This window comes from Microtus oregoni, unplaced genomic scaffold (assembly GCF_018167655.1).
Source record: "Microtus oregoni isolate MIOR12 unplaced genomic scaffold, Mior012 000001F_ref0000356, whole genome shotgun sequence".
In the NCBI taxonomy this organism is placed as follows: Eukaryota; Metazoa; Chordata; class Mammalia; order Rodentia; family Cricetidae; genus Microtus; species Microtus oregoni.
In genome coordinates, this window is record NW_024543060.1 from 4,889,756 (window position 1) to 4,908,851 (window position 19,096).

General features: G+C 38.3%; 1 protein-coding gene across 2 annotated transcripts in view; it reads right to left on the reverse strand.

Moving 5' to 3' along the window:
* The window catches only part of Fzd3 (frizzled class receptor 3), a 70,812-nt gene that overhangs the window by 24,868 nt on the left and 26,848 nt on the right, over nucleotides 1-19,096 (reverse strand). For both annotated transcript variants that reach the window (XM_041668174.1, XM_041668167.1), the window contains exon 4: nucleotides 12,806-13,823. In XM_041668174.1, the coding sequence (XP_041524108.1) occupies nucleotides 12,806-13,823 (1,018 nt within the window). The remainder of the gene's footprint in view (nucleotides 1-12,805; nucleotides 13,824-19,096) is intronic.

Sequence of the window (19,096 nt, forward strand, 5' to 3'; positions counted from 1 at the left end):
ATTAAAGAACAAACTTGTCTCTCATTATTCAAGCTTGTAACTACTCAGCGGGCAAAGAGACAAAGGAGAGCAGACCTTGCCTGATTCAGAATGAACTGCCCAGCAGAATGCAAATGCTCAGATGTTACCATGATGCACACAGGTGGAGAATATAATTTCTCTTCTGGATTAAAAAAAAAACAATACTGTTTCCTTTCTAAAGCAAATCATACAAAAAGTATTTTAGAGAGTTTTTCTTTTTCAAATGCAGACTGAAAAATAATTAGAAAAGGGAAATTGGATTTTACAGAACAATAAGCCAGAGCTCTTCCTTACACGGCAATGTCATCACCAATAGCATTCTCAGTCTTGGACACAATGGAGAAATCTTTAAAACATCCCCAAATTGTTTGCAATCTCATGATTTAAAAAGCAAGCGAGTAGCTGGGTGGACCAGGCACACACCTTTAATCCCAATACTTGTAAGGCAGAGGTAGGCTGATCTCTATGAGTTTGAGGCCAGCCTGATCTACAAGAGCTAGTTCCAGGACAGGCCCCAAAGCTACAGAGAAACTCTGTCTCGAAAATTCAATTAAAAAAAAAAAAAAAAGGCAAGCAAGCAAAAGACCCTATTAGTTGTGAGCCACAATGTGAGTGCTGAGAAATGAACCTAGGTCCAAACCTGAGTCCTCTGCAAGACAAGCCAGTGCTCATAACCGCTGAGCCATTTCTCCAGCCCCTGAAATGCTGGGTTTTATTTTAAGGCAGAGTTAATAAAGTACTTTGTGTTGTTATCTGGAAATCTTTTACAACGACTACCTAGACACTTCTAAACCTCAGGATCCAACGTAAGACTGTCTTATTCAGAGACATTTTAACCTGGCTATGAAGGGTGGGAAAGATAATTATAATCTTTGTATACTTAACAATTATTTTTCTTGTTATAGAAACTTTAAGCTGTTTTAGTAAGTATTTCCAGATCTGTTTGTCATTATTCACATACTTTCTTTTTTTCTGGTGCATGCTAAGAAAGAGCTCGTTTTCTATGGAAGAAAAGGAGAACTCACAGATGATTCTGCTTTAGTCATGGTGTCACCTGACTCAAGTTAACTTTCTTCCACTGGGCTATGATCTCCTTCAAGACAATGGTTGTGTCTTAATCACCCCCACTTCCGTAGCAACCTCAACATGCCAGGAGAGGAGAAGCATAATAATTTTGAACTAATGAGATTTTTAAAAGAAGAGAAAGATGTGGTTTATGGGAAAGCAGTTTCTAGATTCATTTACTGCATCTGAGAAGAACTTAAGATATCATCTTGTAAGATTTCAGAGTGCAGGCTGGGGATGATGCTCGCTTGAAAGAGTGCTTGCCTTGCAGGCAGCAGGAAAGCCTGGGTGAAGCCCAGAAGCACATGAACGCGTGTGATAGCACACATCTGTAATCTCAGCACTTGGAAGGTAGAGGTAGGAGGATCACAAATTCAGGGTCCTCCTCCACCATTAGTATACTTGAGGCTAGTTTGGGCTACATGAGATCTTGTCTCAAACAAACAAACAAAAAAAAAAATAGAGCTAAAGAAAATAGAGCTAAAGAAATAATAAACTAAATGACTAACCTAAAAATACAATTTCTGAGTGCAATATCCAAAAGAAGAAAAATGCCCCTCAAATACATCAGTGTTCTTACATAGAAGAAAGCATAAAATATTAAGACCACAAGCTTTGGAACCAGGCAGTTTATATCCAAACTCTGTCACTTACTGTATGATTTTGGTTAAACTGTTTCACACTTATTTCCTTACTTTGTAAAATTATTCTTGGCTCCACTGTCAGTCAGTAAACATCAGAGACTGTCCTCTGACTTCCACATGTGTGGGCACATACTTGAAAACACAAATGCACCCCTCACATGTACACACACACCCATACCCTGGCAGCAACTACAATTATTAAACTACATTGCCGATGTTACATTAGCACAAACTACCAAAATTACTTCCCTTAATTGGTTCAGTGAAACTTTTAAAAACTGCTAAGAGGTGAAACAGAAAAGCTTCTGTAAAGCAAAGGACACAGTCAACAAGACAAAAACGACAGCCTACAGAATGGGAAAAGATCTTCACCAACCCCACATCAGACAGAGGTCTGATCTTCAAAGTATACAAAGAACTCAAGAAATTGGTCATCAAAAGAACAAATAATCCAATAAAAAAAATGAAGTACAGATCTAAACAGAGGACTCTCAACAGAAGAATCTAAAATGGCTGAAAGACACTTAATAAATGTTCAACATCCTTAGTTATCAGAGAAATGCAAATCAAAACAACTATGATATTCCATCTTACACCTGTAAGAATGGCCAAGATCAAAAACACTGATGACAACTTATGCTGGAGAGGTTAAAGGGTAAAGGAAAATCTCATGCATTGCTGGTGGGAATGCAAGCTGGTACAACCCCTTTGGATGTCAGTGTGGCGATTTCTCAGAAAATTAGGAAACCACCTTTCTCAAGACCCAGTAATACCACTTTTGGGTATATATCCAAAGGATGCTCAATCGTGCCACAAGGACATGTGCTCAACATGTTTATAGTAGCTTTGTTCGTCATAGCCAGAACCTGGAAACAACCTAAATGCCCCTCGACTAAAGAATGGATAAGGAAAATGTGGTACATTTACACAATGGAGTACTACACAGCAGAAAAAAATAACGACATCTTGAATTTTGCAGGAAAATGGATGGAGCTAGAAAACGTCATTTTGAGTGAGGTAACCCAGACCCAGAAAGACAATTATCACATGTACCCACTCATAGGTGGTTTTTAAACATAAAGCAAAGAAAACCAGCTTACAAACCACAATTCCAGAGAACTTAGACAACAATGAGGACACTAAGAGAGACTCACATAGACCTAATGTACATGGGAAGTAGAAAGTAGAAAAAGACAGTATCTTCTGAGTAAATTGGGAGCATGGGGACCCTGGGGGAGGGTTGAAGGGGAGAGGAGAGAGGCAGGAAGGGGAGCAAGAAAAATGTAGAGCTCAATAAAAATAAAAAAGAAAGAAAGAAAGAGAAAGGAAGGAAGGAAGGAAGGAAGAAAGGAAGGAAGGAAGGAAGAAAAACTGCTAAGAGGGCTGGAGAGATGGCTCAACAGTTAAGAGCACTGATTGCTATCCCAGAGGACTGAAGTTCAATTCCCAGCACCCACATGGCAGCTCACAACTGTCTGTAACTTCAGTTCTAGGGGATCTGACTCCCTCACACCGATGTATGTGAAATAAAATTAAATAAAAAACCTGCTAAGAATAACCTTTATGACATGTCTTACAGTGATATACGAGTCATTTTATTTATTTAGTCTAGTGACATAGCAATAATAAATCATACTAAATATTTCAGTTGTGGACATAAAGTTCTGACTAAAGCAGTGAGACTATACTGCTAGTCTGACAATTTACATAATAGGCACCAATCGCTGTTAGGCGTTTATTACATAATATCCAAGGTTCTACAGAATAATGCTTGATGTTTATCAGGCACTGGCAAATTACAGCATGTAGGCTGTCACTCTTGTAAGTAAAACTTTCTTGCAACATTTGCCTCCTTTTTATGACCCTTTTTGCAGATGACAGCAGCAGAGCTGAGCACTTGGCCACCAAAGCCCCCATATTTACATGTGACCCTTTACAGAAAGGCTGCTGTGTCATTTTGTAGATCATGACGACACCAAGTGAAAAGGCGGGAAAGTGAGCTACCAAGTTTGGTAGCACATGCCTCTAATCCAAGCACTTGGGAGATGGAGATAGGACAGCAGGAGTTTAAGGCCAGCCTCTGCTACACAGCAAGTATGAGATCTAGCCTTGGCTGTCTGCTTTCATGACCCAAAACACAACGTGTAAAGTTTACAAACCAGGTACACTATAGTGTCCCTTAACTGAACTCATAGCTTAAACTGTTTTGCTCCAAGGAGGCCATAATAGCAGCAGCCTGTATCTTAACTCTATAAGAGTTGCTGCACTTTTTCAGGGAATTTGACTATTTTCCTCTTTAACAGAAACTAAAAAAATTGGGAATAAACTGATTGAACTTAGAGGTTACAAGCAAAATAAGCATTCACTATAAAGATTAGTAGATACCTCCACCAAAATATTACAACTATTTATTTACAAGAATCCTTGGGCTGGGCGGTGGTGGCACACGCCTTTCATCCCAGCACTTGGGAGGCAGAGGAAGGTAGATTTTAGTGAATTCGAGGCCGGATGGTATACAAATTGAGTTCTAGGACAGCCAGAACTACACAGAGAAAAACCTGTCAAGAAGAAAAATACCATCTCCCTCATAGTCCTGAGTATGGCCCATTCTTTTGACAATGCCTACCAAAGGGAACACTCCTTTCAGAAAACGAAACTAAAATCAACAAATTAGATTTAATGTCATTCTGCTATTTTTATATTTTCTGAATCAAGACTAGATAAACAACAGATGGCTTGTCTTGTGTGTCTGGAAGGGTAAATTATGTTTGTTTTCCTATAAAAGTGATTTTTTTTCTAGATTCTGCAAATGGTTCTAATGTGAACTCGACAGACTGAGCTATGGCAACATACTTTCTATGACTGAAGTAAAAGCTCTAGTGTCAGATACCGTGGGACATACGACACTAGGTTAAGGTTAGAGGGATCATGAGAAAAATGAAAAAACACATGCCTTTGAAAATTGATGTTTAGAAGAAAATCTGATGATTACATAGAGAATACAGGAGGAATTATGTACTTATCCTAACAGTGAAATTATACTCTATACGAGACACTCAGGTAAGAGATCAGAATTTATCTTGTTTAGTAGTCATAGCAATTTAAAAGGTAACATGCTGAGCAGTAGTTGCACACACCTTTAATCCCAGCACTTGGGAGGCAGAGGCAGGCGAATCTCTGAGTTTGAGACCAACCCAGTCTAAAGCTCCAAAGAAACACTGTCTTGAAAAGCAAACAAAAACAAACAGAAACAAACAAAAAAGTAACATTATTTTCTTACATGAACAAATGGCGCCGGGCAGTGGTGGTGCACGCCTTTAATCCCAGCACTCGGGAGGCAGAGGCAGGTGAATCTCTGAGAGTTCGAGGCCAGCCTAGTCTACAAGAGCTAGTGCCAGGACAGGCTCTAAAGCTACAGAGAAACCCTGTCTCGAAAAACAAAACAAAACAAAACAAAACAAAAAACCAAACATGAACAAATGGCAAAAACTTGGTATGAAGTCAACCCATTTGATTTGTTCCAGTTTTAAGATACTATGTCCAGTTACATTCAAAATCTATTCTAGGATTATCAACAACTTTTGAGGAATAAAACTTTTATAAAGTGCTTCAAATCTCTTAAGACATAATAAATAGATAGATAAATAAATAAAAGGAATTGCTATTTAAGGAAAAAAGAGGGAGGCTGGAGAGATGGCTTAGTGGTTAAGAGCACTGGCTGCTCTTCCAAAGGACCCAGGTTCAATTCCCAGTACCCACATGGCAGACCATAACTGTCTGTAACTCCAGGTCTAGGGAATTCTACTGATGTGGAATGTTTCTCTGTATGCTGAGAATGTGTTTTATTACCATTGGTTAATAAAGAGACCAATTTCCGCCAATAGCCAGGGCAGAATAGAGCCAGGTGGGAAATCCAAGCAAAGATAAAGGGTAAAAGAAGGCAGTGTCTGGGAGGTGCCAGCAGTCTCCAGGGAAGCAAAATGTGAAGTGAGGTAACAAGCCACGAGCCTCTTGGTGGTAAAATACAGAATAATAGAAATGGGTTAATTTACGTTGTAAGAGCTAGTTAATAATAAGCCTGAGCTTATTATTAACTAATAAGCTAATAGGACAGTTTGTAACTAATATTAAGTCTTATAGAGAGGTTATTCGGAAACTGGCAGGTGGGAGAGAAACCTCTAGTTACACCTACATATATCTTCACACAGATATACATGCAGGCAAAACACCAATACACACTTAAAACATAAAACAAACCAACCCCTCTAGTACCTAGGAAATTACTAATATAACACCTGTTCTAGAACTAAATGTCATTGCTTTTAAAGTTTTTTTTTTAATTATGTGAATTTCCCATACAGGACAGAGGAGTCAGATCTCCCTGAAGGGCAACAGATAGTTTGGGTGCTGGAACTGAACTCAGATCCTCCACAAGAACAATATACACTCTTAACCACTAAGTCATCTCTCTAGCCTTTTCACTTTTTCAGTTATGAAATAAGCACTGCTCTGAGTAAAGTTAGGACTAAGTATCATAGCCTAACCCTGAATTCTGTACAGCCAAGAATGACCTTGAACTTCTGACCATCCCAATTCTACTTCCAGGATGCTGGGATCACACACGTGTACCAGCAGCAGGTTTACATGCTGTTGGGGATGAAACCCAAGGTTTCATTCTTCCTAGATAAATTCTACCAACTGATACATATCCTTGACTGGCTCCTAAATAATACTTTTTTATTAATTTATTTATTATAGATTTCTGCCTCCTCCCCCTAAATAATACTTTTTACAGTGTGACTGAATTACATATTTAAAAAAATAAATGAACATTCTTACAAAAAAAAAACCTGTCAGCATAAGTGTAGGCAGTGAACTTCCATTTTCAGGAAGAACACTCATTTCAAAGATTTTTAAATTAACATATTTAGCTCATCTTGTCCAAATCATATGCTTATATATGTGTGATTTGCATTAAATCCAATTGATATTTTAAACAATGTGATAAATTACTTCACAAACTAGATTCTTTGATATTAGAGGCCAACTATCTTCTTCCTTAGCTGCTTTGTAGTGTTTGTTATTTAGAGTCTCACTATGCAACCCAGGCTATCTTTAAACACTAGTGGTGCTTGAATTATGGGTGTGAACTGCCCTTCCTGGCTTACACTCTTAGAGTGTTTAATCAAACACATTCAATGCTAATTAGTCTTTCTAAATTACCTGAGGCTGTTACCCATTATTGCTTAAAACCACTTAAAAACTTACCATTAGGAATTATCAAAAGAGCTTCCTGCATGTTTCTTTAGGTTCAATATTATTTCAAAATGAGAATATAGTATCAATGGTGCTCAAGATACCAATGAAATTCTGAACAAAAACTAATATCCTAACATTTGTATATTAAAAACCATAAAGTAGGAGAGATGCTATACGATCATACTTATTAAGATACTAGAGTAGCCATACAAAGGAAGTAGAATGGTGGGGGCCAGAGATTGTGGGGAGTAAGTGAAGGGTCACTGTTAAACATTTAACCTCAGTTTGAGAAAATGAAAACATTTCTGGAAAAAAACACTAGGAAGGGTTGCTAATTGTGAATATACTTGGAATGAGACACTTAGAGATGCTTAAATGGGACTGGAGGTCTAGATCAATTGGTAGAGCTTCTCTTTCCCCTTCAACCCTCTAGCAAGTACAAAGCCCTGAGTCCCATCCCTAGTACTTTACAAACTGGGTCATTCTTGGCTACATAGTGAGTTCAAGGCAAACTTGGCCTACATAAAACACTGCCTTAAAAATAAATAAAAAAGTAAAAGGGTGACTATTGTGATGTGTATTTTTATATGAACAGGTGGCCAGCCTTGTAGTCACAAAATGTAGTTTGTACATGTTACTTTTGTTGTTGCTAATGTGACTGTGTATCTTAGCTAGGGTTTCAATTGCTATAAAGAGACACCTTGACCATGAAAACCCTTATAAAGGAAAATATTTAACTGGGTGGCTTACAGTTCAGAGATTCAGTCCATTATCATCATGGTGGGACATGGCAGAGGTGCTGGAGAGGTAGCTGGGAGTTCTTTACCTTGTGCTGGCAACACAAGGTGAACTGAGACACTAGGCAGTATCTAAGCACAGGAGACTTCAAAGTCCGCCCCCACAGTGACACACTTTCTCCAACAAGGCCATACCTACTCCAACAAAACCTTATCTCCTAATAGTGCTACTCCCTGTGAGCTTATGCGGGCCAATTCCATTCAAACTACGTCACTGTGCAAGCCACATAACTTCATGTGCTTTAGAATTAAGCCACACTACATACTTTATGAGGTGACTATGTGTATCAAATGGTATCATAGGCTTTTACCTACTATCAAGTCACTATAACTAGTGAGTTCCTTACGGTACTTTATTCTTTTGACTACACCAGGTTCAATTCAACATCCAATTTACTCAAGTGAGATTAAAAATCACTAAATCACAAAGGAATTCATTAGATCGCATTATTATTTAAAAATAAAGGTTAACATTAATTATGGGAAAAATTAAATAACAGAGAAAAAACTTAAATGTATACATGCAAGCGTTCTTTTTTTTCCATTTTTTTATTGAGAAAAGGAGAAAAAAAAAACAAGTTTCCACCTCCTCCCAGCCTCCCATTTCCCTCCCCCTCCTCCCACCCTTCTCCCCCTCCTCCCACCCTTTTCCCCCTCCCCCCACTCCTCTCCCCCTCCCTCTCCAGTCCAAAGAGCAGTCAGGGTTCCCTGCCCTGTGGTAAGTCCTAGGTCCTCCCCTCTCCGTCCATTCCTAGGAAGGTGAACACCCAAACTGGCTAGGCTCCCACAAAGCCAGCACATTACATAGGTTCAAAACCCCGTGCCATTGTCCTTGCAGATATGAATGTGGAAAATGTCCTCATTGAGTTTCAGAAAACCCAGAGTAATCTTGCAGTAATTCTGGTCTCTGTAGATGAGGATAGTGGAGAATCTGAAAGCCATTTGGCTAAGGAAGGGTTGAGGCTGGGACCTGGTGTCAAAACCTTAGATAGGAAATAGCAGTTTTAAAAACACAAGTTGGCAAAGTGTTCAGTGCTCCACCAGCCTTACCCAACACTGGAAGAAAGGCTCGTCAAGAGCTACAGAAAAGTCAGTGAAGACTAATAGACCCCTCAAACAAAAACTTTCGTTGCCTTGGTCTAGTTGATAGGGTGGAACTTAGGTAGGCGGAGAAGACAAAACTGAATTCTGGGAGAAAGAAAGCAGAGTGAGAGAACAGCCATGGAGATGCCAGGTCAGACATGCTGAATCTTTCCCGGTAAGTCATGACCTTGTGGTGATGCACAGATTAATAGAAATGGGTTAAATCAAGATATGAGAGTTAGCCAATAAGAGGCTACAGCTAATGGGCCAGGCAGTAATTTAATTAATACAGTTTCTGTGTGGTTATTTCAGGTGTAAGCTAGCCGGGTGGCCGGGACAAACAAAGGGCTCCTCTCCATTCAACAGCACACTTTTAATACTAGCACCTGGGAGGCAGAAGCAGGTGGATCTCTGTGAGTTTAAGGCCAGCCTGGTCTACATAGTAAGTTCCAGGACAACCAGTGATACACAAAGAAACTCTGTCAAAAAAAGAAAGGGAGGGAGGGAAGGAGGGAGGGAGGGAGGGAGGGAAGGAAGGAAGGAAGGAAACGGCCAGATTCAACCTGAACAAAAATATTTTTTAAAAAACCCTAAAATCCTAACCAAACCAAAAAAACCACAAACAGATACTCCAAATCATAAAAGATAAGCCAGAGAAGATATTTGTGGATGCAAATAACTGGAAATCAGCGACAGCCACCTATCAGAGCAGTGACAAAGTCACAGGGGAGAAGCCACAAGGTCAGTAAGGAGCATCACCTTATTACTAATAAGGGAACGTAAACACTAAGGAATTGGGGTAGTACTATAAAAGCTGGCCAAAAAACAAAACAAAAAACAACAACAACAACAACAAAAAACCCCTTTGTGTCTAATACACATAAAGGGGAGAAATGTTTGAATATAAATTAAAATAACCACTTGAGTTGAAGATTCTTTTTCCTACAATGCAACAATCACAGATTTGGGTAAGAACAAACAACAACAACAAAAACCCTATAGAGACCAGGAAGGGAAATTACAAAGAATGTGGGTATATGGATGAAGAAGAGAGGTCATTTTAAATAAATGTAACAGCAGTGTTGGGGACATGAATATGATATTTACACAGTCAGTGCTCATAGCAGATGACAAGAATTTCAGTTCTTCATTTGCTTTGTGGTATATTCAGTACAAACAATGCTTTTTATCTTTGTACGAAATATTAGTTACTATCTTTAAAACCCATAATTTATAGGCTAGAGGAAAAACAGTAATCGACCGTCTATTGAATTTCTTATCAGACTTGCTTACTAAAAACTCCTAATATAATTTTCAGACCGAAAAGTAAATAAAAGACGTGGTTGACTCTTATCAATTGCTTCCCTATATTACCTAGTACTCAATTATATGTTGTTTTATGGCTGGTGAATGGACAATAGTTAGTTTTAAAACATCAAACCACAAGAAAACAGGAAACTGTCAAATGTCACTGTGTACTCTTGAGCACTGTATGCTAATCTTATCCTCACCCCAGCACTGCTATTATTTCTCTAAGACACCCTTTCTTCTTTATTTCTGTGCTTACTTACATTTACTTACAGAATATGCTTTCAAAATTTTTTTTTAAAAAAAGTTCTCTTAAACAGTTCATTGTCTAATAGGAAGAAAAGATACATGAACAAAGGAAGTGCTTTAACAGTGTTTAAGAGACCTGACAGATCGCATTTAGATGCAGAGAAGGCCTTTGACAAAATCCAACATGCTTTCATGATAAAAGTCCTGGAATAGGACTAGGAATACAATGGGAATACCTAAACTTAATAAAGGCAATTTACAGCAAGCCCGTAGCCAACATCAACTTAAACGAGAGAAACTCAAAGCAATTCTATTAAAAACAGTAACAACACAAATCACTGAACATGGAGTGGTTGAGTTGATGCCTCCATGGAGCCTATGTTCTAGTCTCTTTAGTGTGGTAAGAAAAAATGAAGAGAGAAACATGGACATCAACCCAGTCACAAAATCTACAACCTATACTGACTGCAAAATATGCTAAAACAAAACGTGTGGGAGTAGCCAACCAATGTCTGATTTGACTTAAGGCCCACTCCACAAGAAGGATTACATACCCAACAATGCGTGAATAACCAAGAAGCAGACACTAGATAGCCCAGAGACCTAGGGTGAAACCAAACACTACTGATCTAAAAGAATCAATAAAACGATTCCTAATGATATTCTGTTATACTCATAGATCAGTGCCTTATTAAGTCATCATAAGAGAGATATCTACAGGCAGTAGATGGGAACAGATGCAGAGACACAGCCAGACATTAGGTAGAAAGAGAGGAAGTCTAAATTGGCAGTCTCCATCAAATTTCCTGTCTCCCAGAGCTCAGGGAATCACAAGGAAGAGGTAGAAAGATTGTAAGAGACAGAGAGAATGGAGGACACCAGAACAAGGCCCTCTGGAGCAAGTAAGCAAAGTGCTTATGAGCACACAGAGACTGAAGCAGCAAGCACAGGGTCTCCATGGGTCTGCACCAGGTCCTCTGCATATATAGTATAGCTACTAACTATTAGTGTTTTATGGGACTTCTCAGTGTAAGAACGAGTGGGTCTCTGATTCTTGGTGCCTGCTCCTGGGATTCTTTTCTTCCTGTTAGATTTCCATGTCCATCTTCAATTTGATAGTTTTTGCTTTATCTTATTATAATTCTGTCATGTTTGAGTGTTATCTCTTAAAAGCCTGTTCTTTTCTAATGAGAGGCAGAAAGAGAGTAGATCCAAAGAGAAGGGAGGAACTGAGAAGAGTAGAGGGAGGAGAAACCTTAACCAGGATATATGGTATGGAAATAGAATCTATTTCAGTAAAAGAAAAGCTCTTGCTCTCAAAGAGTTCACTGGCTAGTGGGAAGGAAAGCTACATGAACCCAAGCCCTCTGGTCTGAAATGTGAGAGCTTCAATAGTTTAGAGGTCTGAGACCACAGGTCGGGGAGCAGTGAGGTGACGGGTGCATGGAGAAGACAGATACAACGTCAGAACACTTCAGAAAATGCCTTTTGAGGGGCTGAGTGAGAACACTCACTGCTCACCTACATGACTGCTCACAACCATCCACAAACCCAGTTCCAGAGAACCCAATACCATTTTCTGAACTCCACTGGCACCAGGCAAACAAGTGGTGTACATAAATATACTCTGGCAAATACACATAAAATTAAATAAATAAACCTTAAAAAATTAGAAAAGAAAAAGAAAACTCCTTTTAAAAGGAAGAAGATTGGGCACCATCTAGAGGATGGGGTCCTCTGAGCTGTTCTCAGTTACTCTCCTAAGACTAAATACCAGCTGGTCACACACCAAAATGGGCAAGTCAATAAGTATTTCAAATATTCAAACAAAACAGACATATGAAAATTTAATTCATGGACAGAATCCAAATAAATCATCTTTAAACTTCTTTCTAGATCAAAAATTCTGATTCTATGACTCTTCAAATTCAAAAGTACATTACAAAATATTCTGAATACAAACAAGAAAAAATAATCCCAAGGGAGTTTATTAACTGAATTCTGCTTTTTCTGCAAAACTGTTCAAATTCTTACTAATCTGATGACCAGTGAAATTTCCACAGAAAATAGGACCCTTCTGTCAGAGCTGAAACAGTTTTCTCCCCTATAAACCTTGACTTTCAAAGAACCAATAAACATTCTATGGAAATAAGTTGTTTTAAGCTCATAGTATGGAAATGTAAATCATCTTTTAAAATGAATGTCTATGCAAATATATGTGTTATATATTTATTATAATATACTTACTGCCTTCACTTTAAAACTTTACTGTACATGCTTAAGAGAACTGGAAAGAAAACAACAGATCTGATTGCTTATTTTTAGCAATCCTCTTTTCACTATCACACATTCTGAGAATTATAACAAGGGTTCCCTTACCTGGTACGGACACGGAATATGATATTCTCTGCAGCGTTCCTGTATCCACGTTGTTTCCCAGATGCCACGGTAAGCTTGCTCGTAAAAGTAACATCCAATTACAACCAAGAGTGGTACAAGGTAAAGAATGCTGAAAACACCAATCCGGATCATGAACTTCACTAATTTATCTTGGTTTTCCTTTTCTAATGGGATCTCAATCCGAACTCTGTTTAGGGATATAATGCCGGCTAAGAGGAGAGAAACCCCAACTACCACATACAGGCAGAGGGGAGCGAGAACAAAATATCTTAACGCATCAACATCGTAGAGGCCGACAAAACACACGCCACTAATATTGTCACCTTCAATTTTATTCATCGCTAAGAGGATGATAGTTAGAGTTCCAGGGATGCCCCAGGCACTGGCATGAAATAGCAATGCTTTCTTCTCAATAGCTTCACTACCCCACTTTGGCACAGCTGCTAAAAACCATGTGATGGTAAGAATTACCCACCATACACTGCCAGCCATAGTGAAAAAATAGAGTACCATAAAAAGCATGGTACAGGCTTTATTGTGAGATCCTTGTGTCACGGTGGAAGCCTTATACTGTGCAGGGCTAGATGCGTTGCAGGCTACTCGGTCCTCAAGCAAAAAGCCAATGAAGAAAATTAACGACACCATCATGTAGCAGACCGCATAAAATATGATAGGTCTTTCAGGGTAACGGAATCTCGTGACATCAATCAAAAAGGTTAAAAAAGTAAACAAGGTGGCAGAGAGGCAAATGATTGAAATCAGTCCTATGAAATAGCGAGCAAATGACAGCTCTTCTCTCCTGAAGTACATATTGGGACATGGTGGTGAACAGTCTCGCACGTGCAAAAAGGAATAGCCAAGATCAGGATCAATTTTCAACTCTCGGGGACACCAAAAACCATAATCCCTCTGTACTGCAACTGGGGCACCTTCAGTTGGATCTCCAACTAAATTCAAATCCACAAGTCGGGGATATGGCTCATCACAATCCGGAAACCTAAAAAATAAAAGATGATAACCATTTACTTTCATATAAGTCTGCCAGACGTTACTTAACAATTTCAAATTATAAATTTAGTACCTGTGACCTCAACTATTCCTACCACTTGTGGTAAATAAAAATAAAGAAAATGAGGGGCTGGAGAGATGGCTCAGTAGTTTATAGAGCACCGGCTGCACTTCCAGAGGACCCGGGTTCAATTTCCAGCACCCACATGGCAACTCACAACTGTCTGTAACTCTAGTTCTAGAGTTCTGACACCATCAAACAGACATACACACAGGCAAAACACAAATGAACATAAAATAAAAATAAATTATATATTTAAAAACATATTCAACAACAACAAAGAAAATGGCATATTGTGGGGAGGCTTCAAGCAGATTTTAAGTGACAGTCTTAAATTAAATTTGCTTTACCATTAAAAAAGTCAAATCAGCCATCAATGATAAACAACATATATATGGAATATTTATTTAGTACAGTCTTTATGGTTTCCAAATGTGAAATATGTGTGTGTCTGTTTGTAACTATTTGTATCAAAAGAACAGCAGATAAAAGTTTGAACTTAAGATTTAAAAATCTTCCTTAAATGCATGGTCCAAGGTGTTGTGAGCTAGATTAGTAATAAACAACCTCACAGATGACTTTTAAATCTTGTGTGCACTCTCTAAATATCTTCGGGGGAGAAAATGCTGGGATTAGAACCCAGGGCTTTTATGAATTCTGAGCAAGCACTCTGGATGCCCCTAGCCCAGTCTCTGATTATGTTATGGGTAACTAAAGAGCATCTCAGGGCTTTAATGTCACCGAGCTTTCCCACTATCCTGACAACTTCTCTTCAGCCCACTGTATTCTGTAATTCATTTACTTTCAAACACAAATGTGCAGAAAATTAAGAACATTTTAAAAGGAAAATTCTATGTACGGGTCACCACAAATCATATTTCAGAAAGCTATCAATGTCCCTCTTAAGACTCCTTTCATTATATCTTGTGTATTATATTTTCATTTAACTCTATTAAAAAATTTTCCTTCTTGCTGGGCAGTCATGCACACCTTTAATTCCAACATTCTGGAGGCAGAGACAGGTGGGTCTTTGTGAGATCCAGGACGGCCAGGGTTACACAGAGAGATCCTGTCTCAAAAACAAAAAAACAAAACAAAACAAAAAAAACAACAACAACAACAAAAAATTCTTCTTAGTTTCTTCAACGACCCAGTCATCATTTTAGAGTGTGTTATTGTTTAATATGCATGGGTCTGTGTATTTCATAGTTTCTCTAGGTGCTGATTTCTAGCTTTAATCATTGTAATCAGATAGAATACAAGCTATTATATCAATTTTCCTATTTTGCTGAGATTTGCTTTGTGAGACTCCAGAGAAAGTACCAAAGAAAGCAAGAACGAACTCTGTGAAGAACCGTAACACAAGGGACACATGAGAAGAGGGTCCAACAAAGAAACAAGACTGACTGGTTTGACAGAGTAGAGCACCACAGCCCAGAAATGATGTTCTAAACACACAGGAGGGCAAGCTGATGATTAGGTAAATAAATAAATATAGGTTTAAGTAAATGCCAGAACCAGAATCTTAACTCTTAAATTTGTCTCAAATATCTCAATTTCAACATGTCTACAATTTCTTTTATTTTCTCCTCTGAAAGTTATCTTTGTTCAGCTTTCATGAACTCAGTCCCTATATCCAATTATTATGAACTCAGCTGAACTACCTTCAGCTTCATCCCATTATCACTACTTCACCTGGCTCTGCTTTTAACTTATTTTTTAAATGCATTAGCCATGTTCCAACTGATCTTCCTGCATGCATTTTTGCTCAGCTTGAATTACTTTCTGCTACCTCTTAGATTTCTTAGATTACTCAGGCTGAGTTACACGAATATATTTATTTAACAGGCATAAATTCAACAAATATTGAGTGCCCTCAGTGTGTCAGACTCCTCTAGATGCTGAAGACAAGCAGCAAACAGAACAAAGTCCCTGTTCTTATGGGTCTAAACTTCTATCAGCAAAGGTGCTGAGGGTAACAAGAGAAAATTTCTTTACCAGGACAAGTAGCTACAAATAACAAAAAGAATAAGTATAGTTTGACAATTAAATACACAGCATAATTAGTTTATAAGAAATGGGTTACCAAAAGCTACGGAGAAACCCTGTCTCGAAAAATAAAAAAAAAAAAGAAAAAGAAAAAAAGAAAAAAAGAAATGGGTTACAGCAGTCCATTTGGAGATCTGATTAAGTACAAAGAAAAAAATAAAGTGAAATTATCAACAAAAGTATTATTCCAAGTGAGAGGTAACAAAGTTTATACTAAATGATGAAAAACATAAAGAGGCTGAGGAAGAAACCAAGGATGTCCATGAAACTGAGAAGTGAGTCCTATGGTCTGAATGCCCCCAAATCTCATGTGTTGGGACTTAGTCCTCACTGCGGTAGTATCAGTTACGAAGGCAAGGCCCTCATGGATTTGACTTCAGGGAGAGTTTGCCCTTTCGCTTCCTAGTCCTTCTGTTATTCGAGGACATGGTATATTCCTCTATCAGATACTGCCAGATTACACTCAAAAGTACTTTGAAGGAGAACTGAATAGTCTAATGAAAACCATGGAGTAACCTACATGATTATCAATAGGAAGACAGCTAAGTACTTTTCAGATATTAACACAATTAACCATCAGGTATTACTTCTAATCAGTAATTTAAAAAAATGAACCAAATACACATATGCACGCATGTGTATGCGTAATATATAAAACCAAACATGTGCATAATTAATAATTAATTTACCATGATATTTACCTCACCTTGGGGAGAAAAAAAAGGAATGTGAGCAAGACAAGGGCCAACAAAATACACAGCTGTACTATAGAGCCCCCAATCCCACCCTACCCTCTAGACTGGGTCTCAATATGTAGCCTAGGCTGGCCTCAAACTCACAATCCTCCTACTTCAGCTTCCCAAATGCTGGGATTATAAGCATATGCCACCAAGCTCAGCTTGTATCTACAGTGTTTTATTTCTTAAAAGAAGATCTGAGACAAGATTAACTCAAAAAAAAAAAATCAGTAGCCCTTCTGTACACAGATGATAAAAGGGCTGAGGAAGAAACCAGAGAATAACACCCTTCACAATAGCCACAAATAGCATAAAATATCTCAGAGTAACTCTAACCAAACAAGTGGAAGACCGCATGACAAGAACTTTAAATCTTTGAAGAAAGAAATTGAAGAAGACACCAGAAAGTGGAAAGATCTCCCATACTCTTGGGTAGACAGAATTAACATAGTAAAAATGGCAATCTTACCAAAAGCAATCTACATATTCAATGCAATGCCCATCAAAATTCCAGAAAAATTCTTCAAAGACGTCAAAAGAACAGTACTCAACTTCATATGGAAAAGCAAAAAACCCAGGATAACCAAAACAATCCTGTACAATAAAAGAACTTCTGGAGGCATCATAGTCCTTGACTTCAAACTCTACTTCAGAGCTACAGTACTGAAAACAGCCTGGTATTGGCATAAGAACAGACAGGAGGACCAATGGAACTGAATAGAAGACCTGAATATCAATTCACACATCTTCGAACACTTGATCATTGATAAAGAAGCAAAAAAAAGAAAACATCAAATGGAAAAAAGAAAGCATGTTTAACAAGTGGTGCTGGCATAACTGGATATCAACATGTAGAAGAATGAAAATAGACCCATATCTATCACCATGCACAAAACTCAAGTCCAAATGGCTCAAAGACCTCAACATAAAGCCAGCCACACTGAACCTTATAGAAGAGAAAGTGGGAAGTACACTTGAATGCATTGGCACAGGAGACCACTTCCTAAATATAGCCCCAGCAGCATAGACACTGAGAGAAACAATTAATAAATGGGACCTCCTGAAACTGAAAAGCTTCTGTAAAGCAAAGGGCACAGTCAACAAGACAAAACGACAGCCTACAGAATGGGAAAAGATCTTCACTAACCCCATATCAGACAGAGGTCTGATCTCCAAAATATACAAAGAACTCAAGAAATTGGACACCAAAAGATCACATAACCCAATTAAAAAAAAATGGAGTACAGACCTAAACAGAGGACTCTCAACAGAGGAATCTAAAATTGCTGAAAGACACTTAATAAATGTTCAACATCCTTAGTCATTAGAGAAATGCAAATCAAAACAACTCTGAGATTCCATCTTACACCTGTAAGAATGGCCAAGACCAAAAACACTGATGACAACTTATGCTGGAGAGGTTGTGGGAAAAAGGGAACACTTCTGGTGGGAATACAAGCTGGTACAGCCCCTTTGGATGTCAGTGTGGAGATTTCTCAGAAAATTAGGAAACAACCTTCCTCAAGACCCAGTAATACCACTTTTGGGTATATATCCAAAGGATGCTCAATCGTGCCACAAGGACATGTGCTCAACTATGTTCATAGCATCTTTGTGTGTCACAGCCAAAACCTGGAAACAACCTAAATGCCCTCGACCGAAGAATGGATAAGGAAAATGTGGTACATTTACACAATGGAGTACCACACAGCAGAAATAAATAAATAAATAAATAACCAGCTTGAATTTTGCAGGCAAATGGATGAAGCTAGAAAACATTATTTTGAGTGAGGTAACCCAGACACAGAAAGACAATTAACACATGTACTCTCTCACAGGTGGTTTTTAAACATAAAGCAAAGAAAGTCAGCCTACAAACCACAATCCCAGAGAATTTAGACAACAATGAGGACACTAAGAGAGACTAACATAGATCTAATCTACATGGGAAGTAGAAAGTAGAAAAAGACAAGATCTCCTGAGTAAATTGGGAGCATGGGGACCTTGGGGAGGATTCTAGGGGATAGGGGAGAGCCAGGGAGGGGATCTCAATAAATATCAATAAAAAAATGTAAAAAAATAAATAAACAAAAGAATGCCGGGCGGTGGTGGCGCACGACTTTAATCCTAGCACTCAGGAGGCAGAGACAGGCAGATCATTGTGAGTTCGAGGCCAGCCTGGTCTACAAGAGCTAGTTCTAGGATAGGCTCCAAAGCTACAGAGAAACCCTGTCTCAAAAAACTCAAAATAAATAATAAAAGAAGATCTGAAGACAAATGTTACAAAATACCGGGACAGCAAAAAGGCAGATCATTATGAATACATAAATATTCCCTTATTATTCTGCATTACTGAAATATTTCAGAAAATAAAAGGTATGTTATATAACATACTATACTATTACTATTAATAGT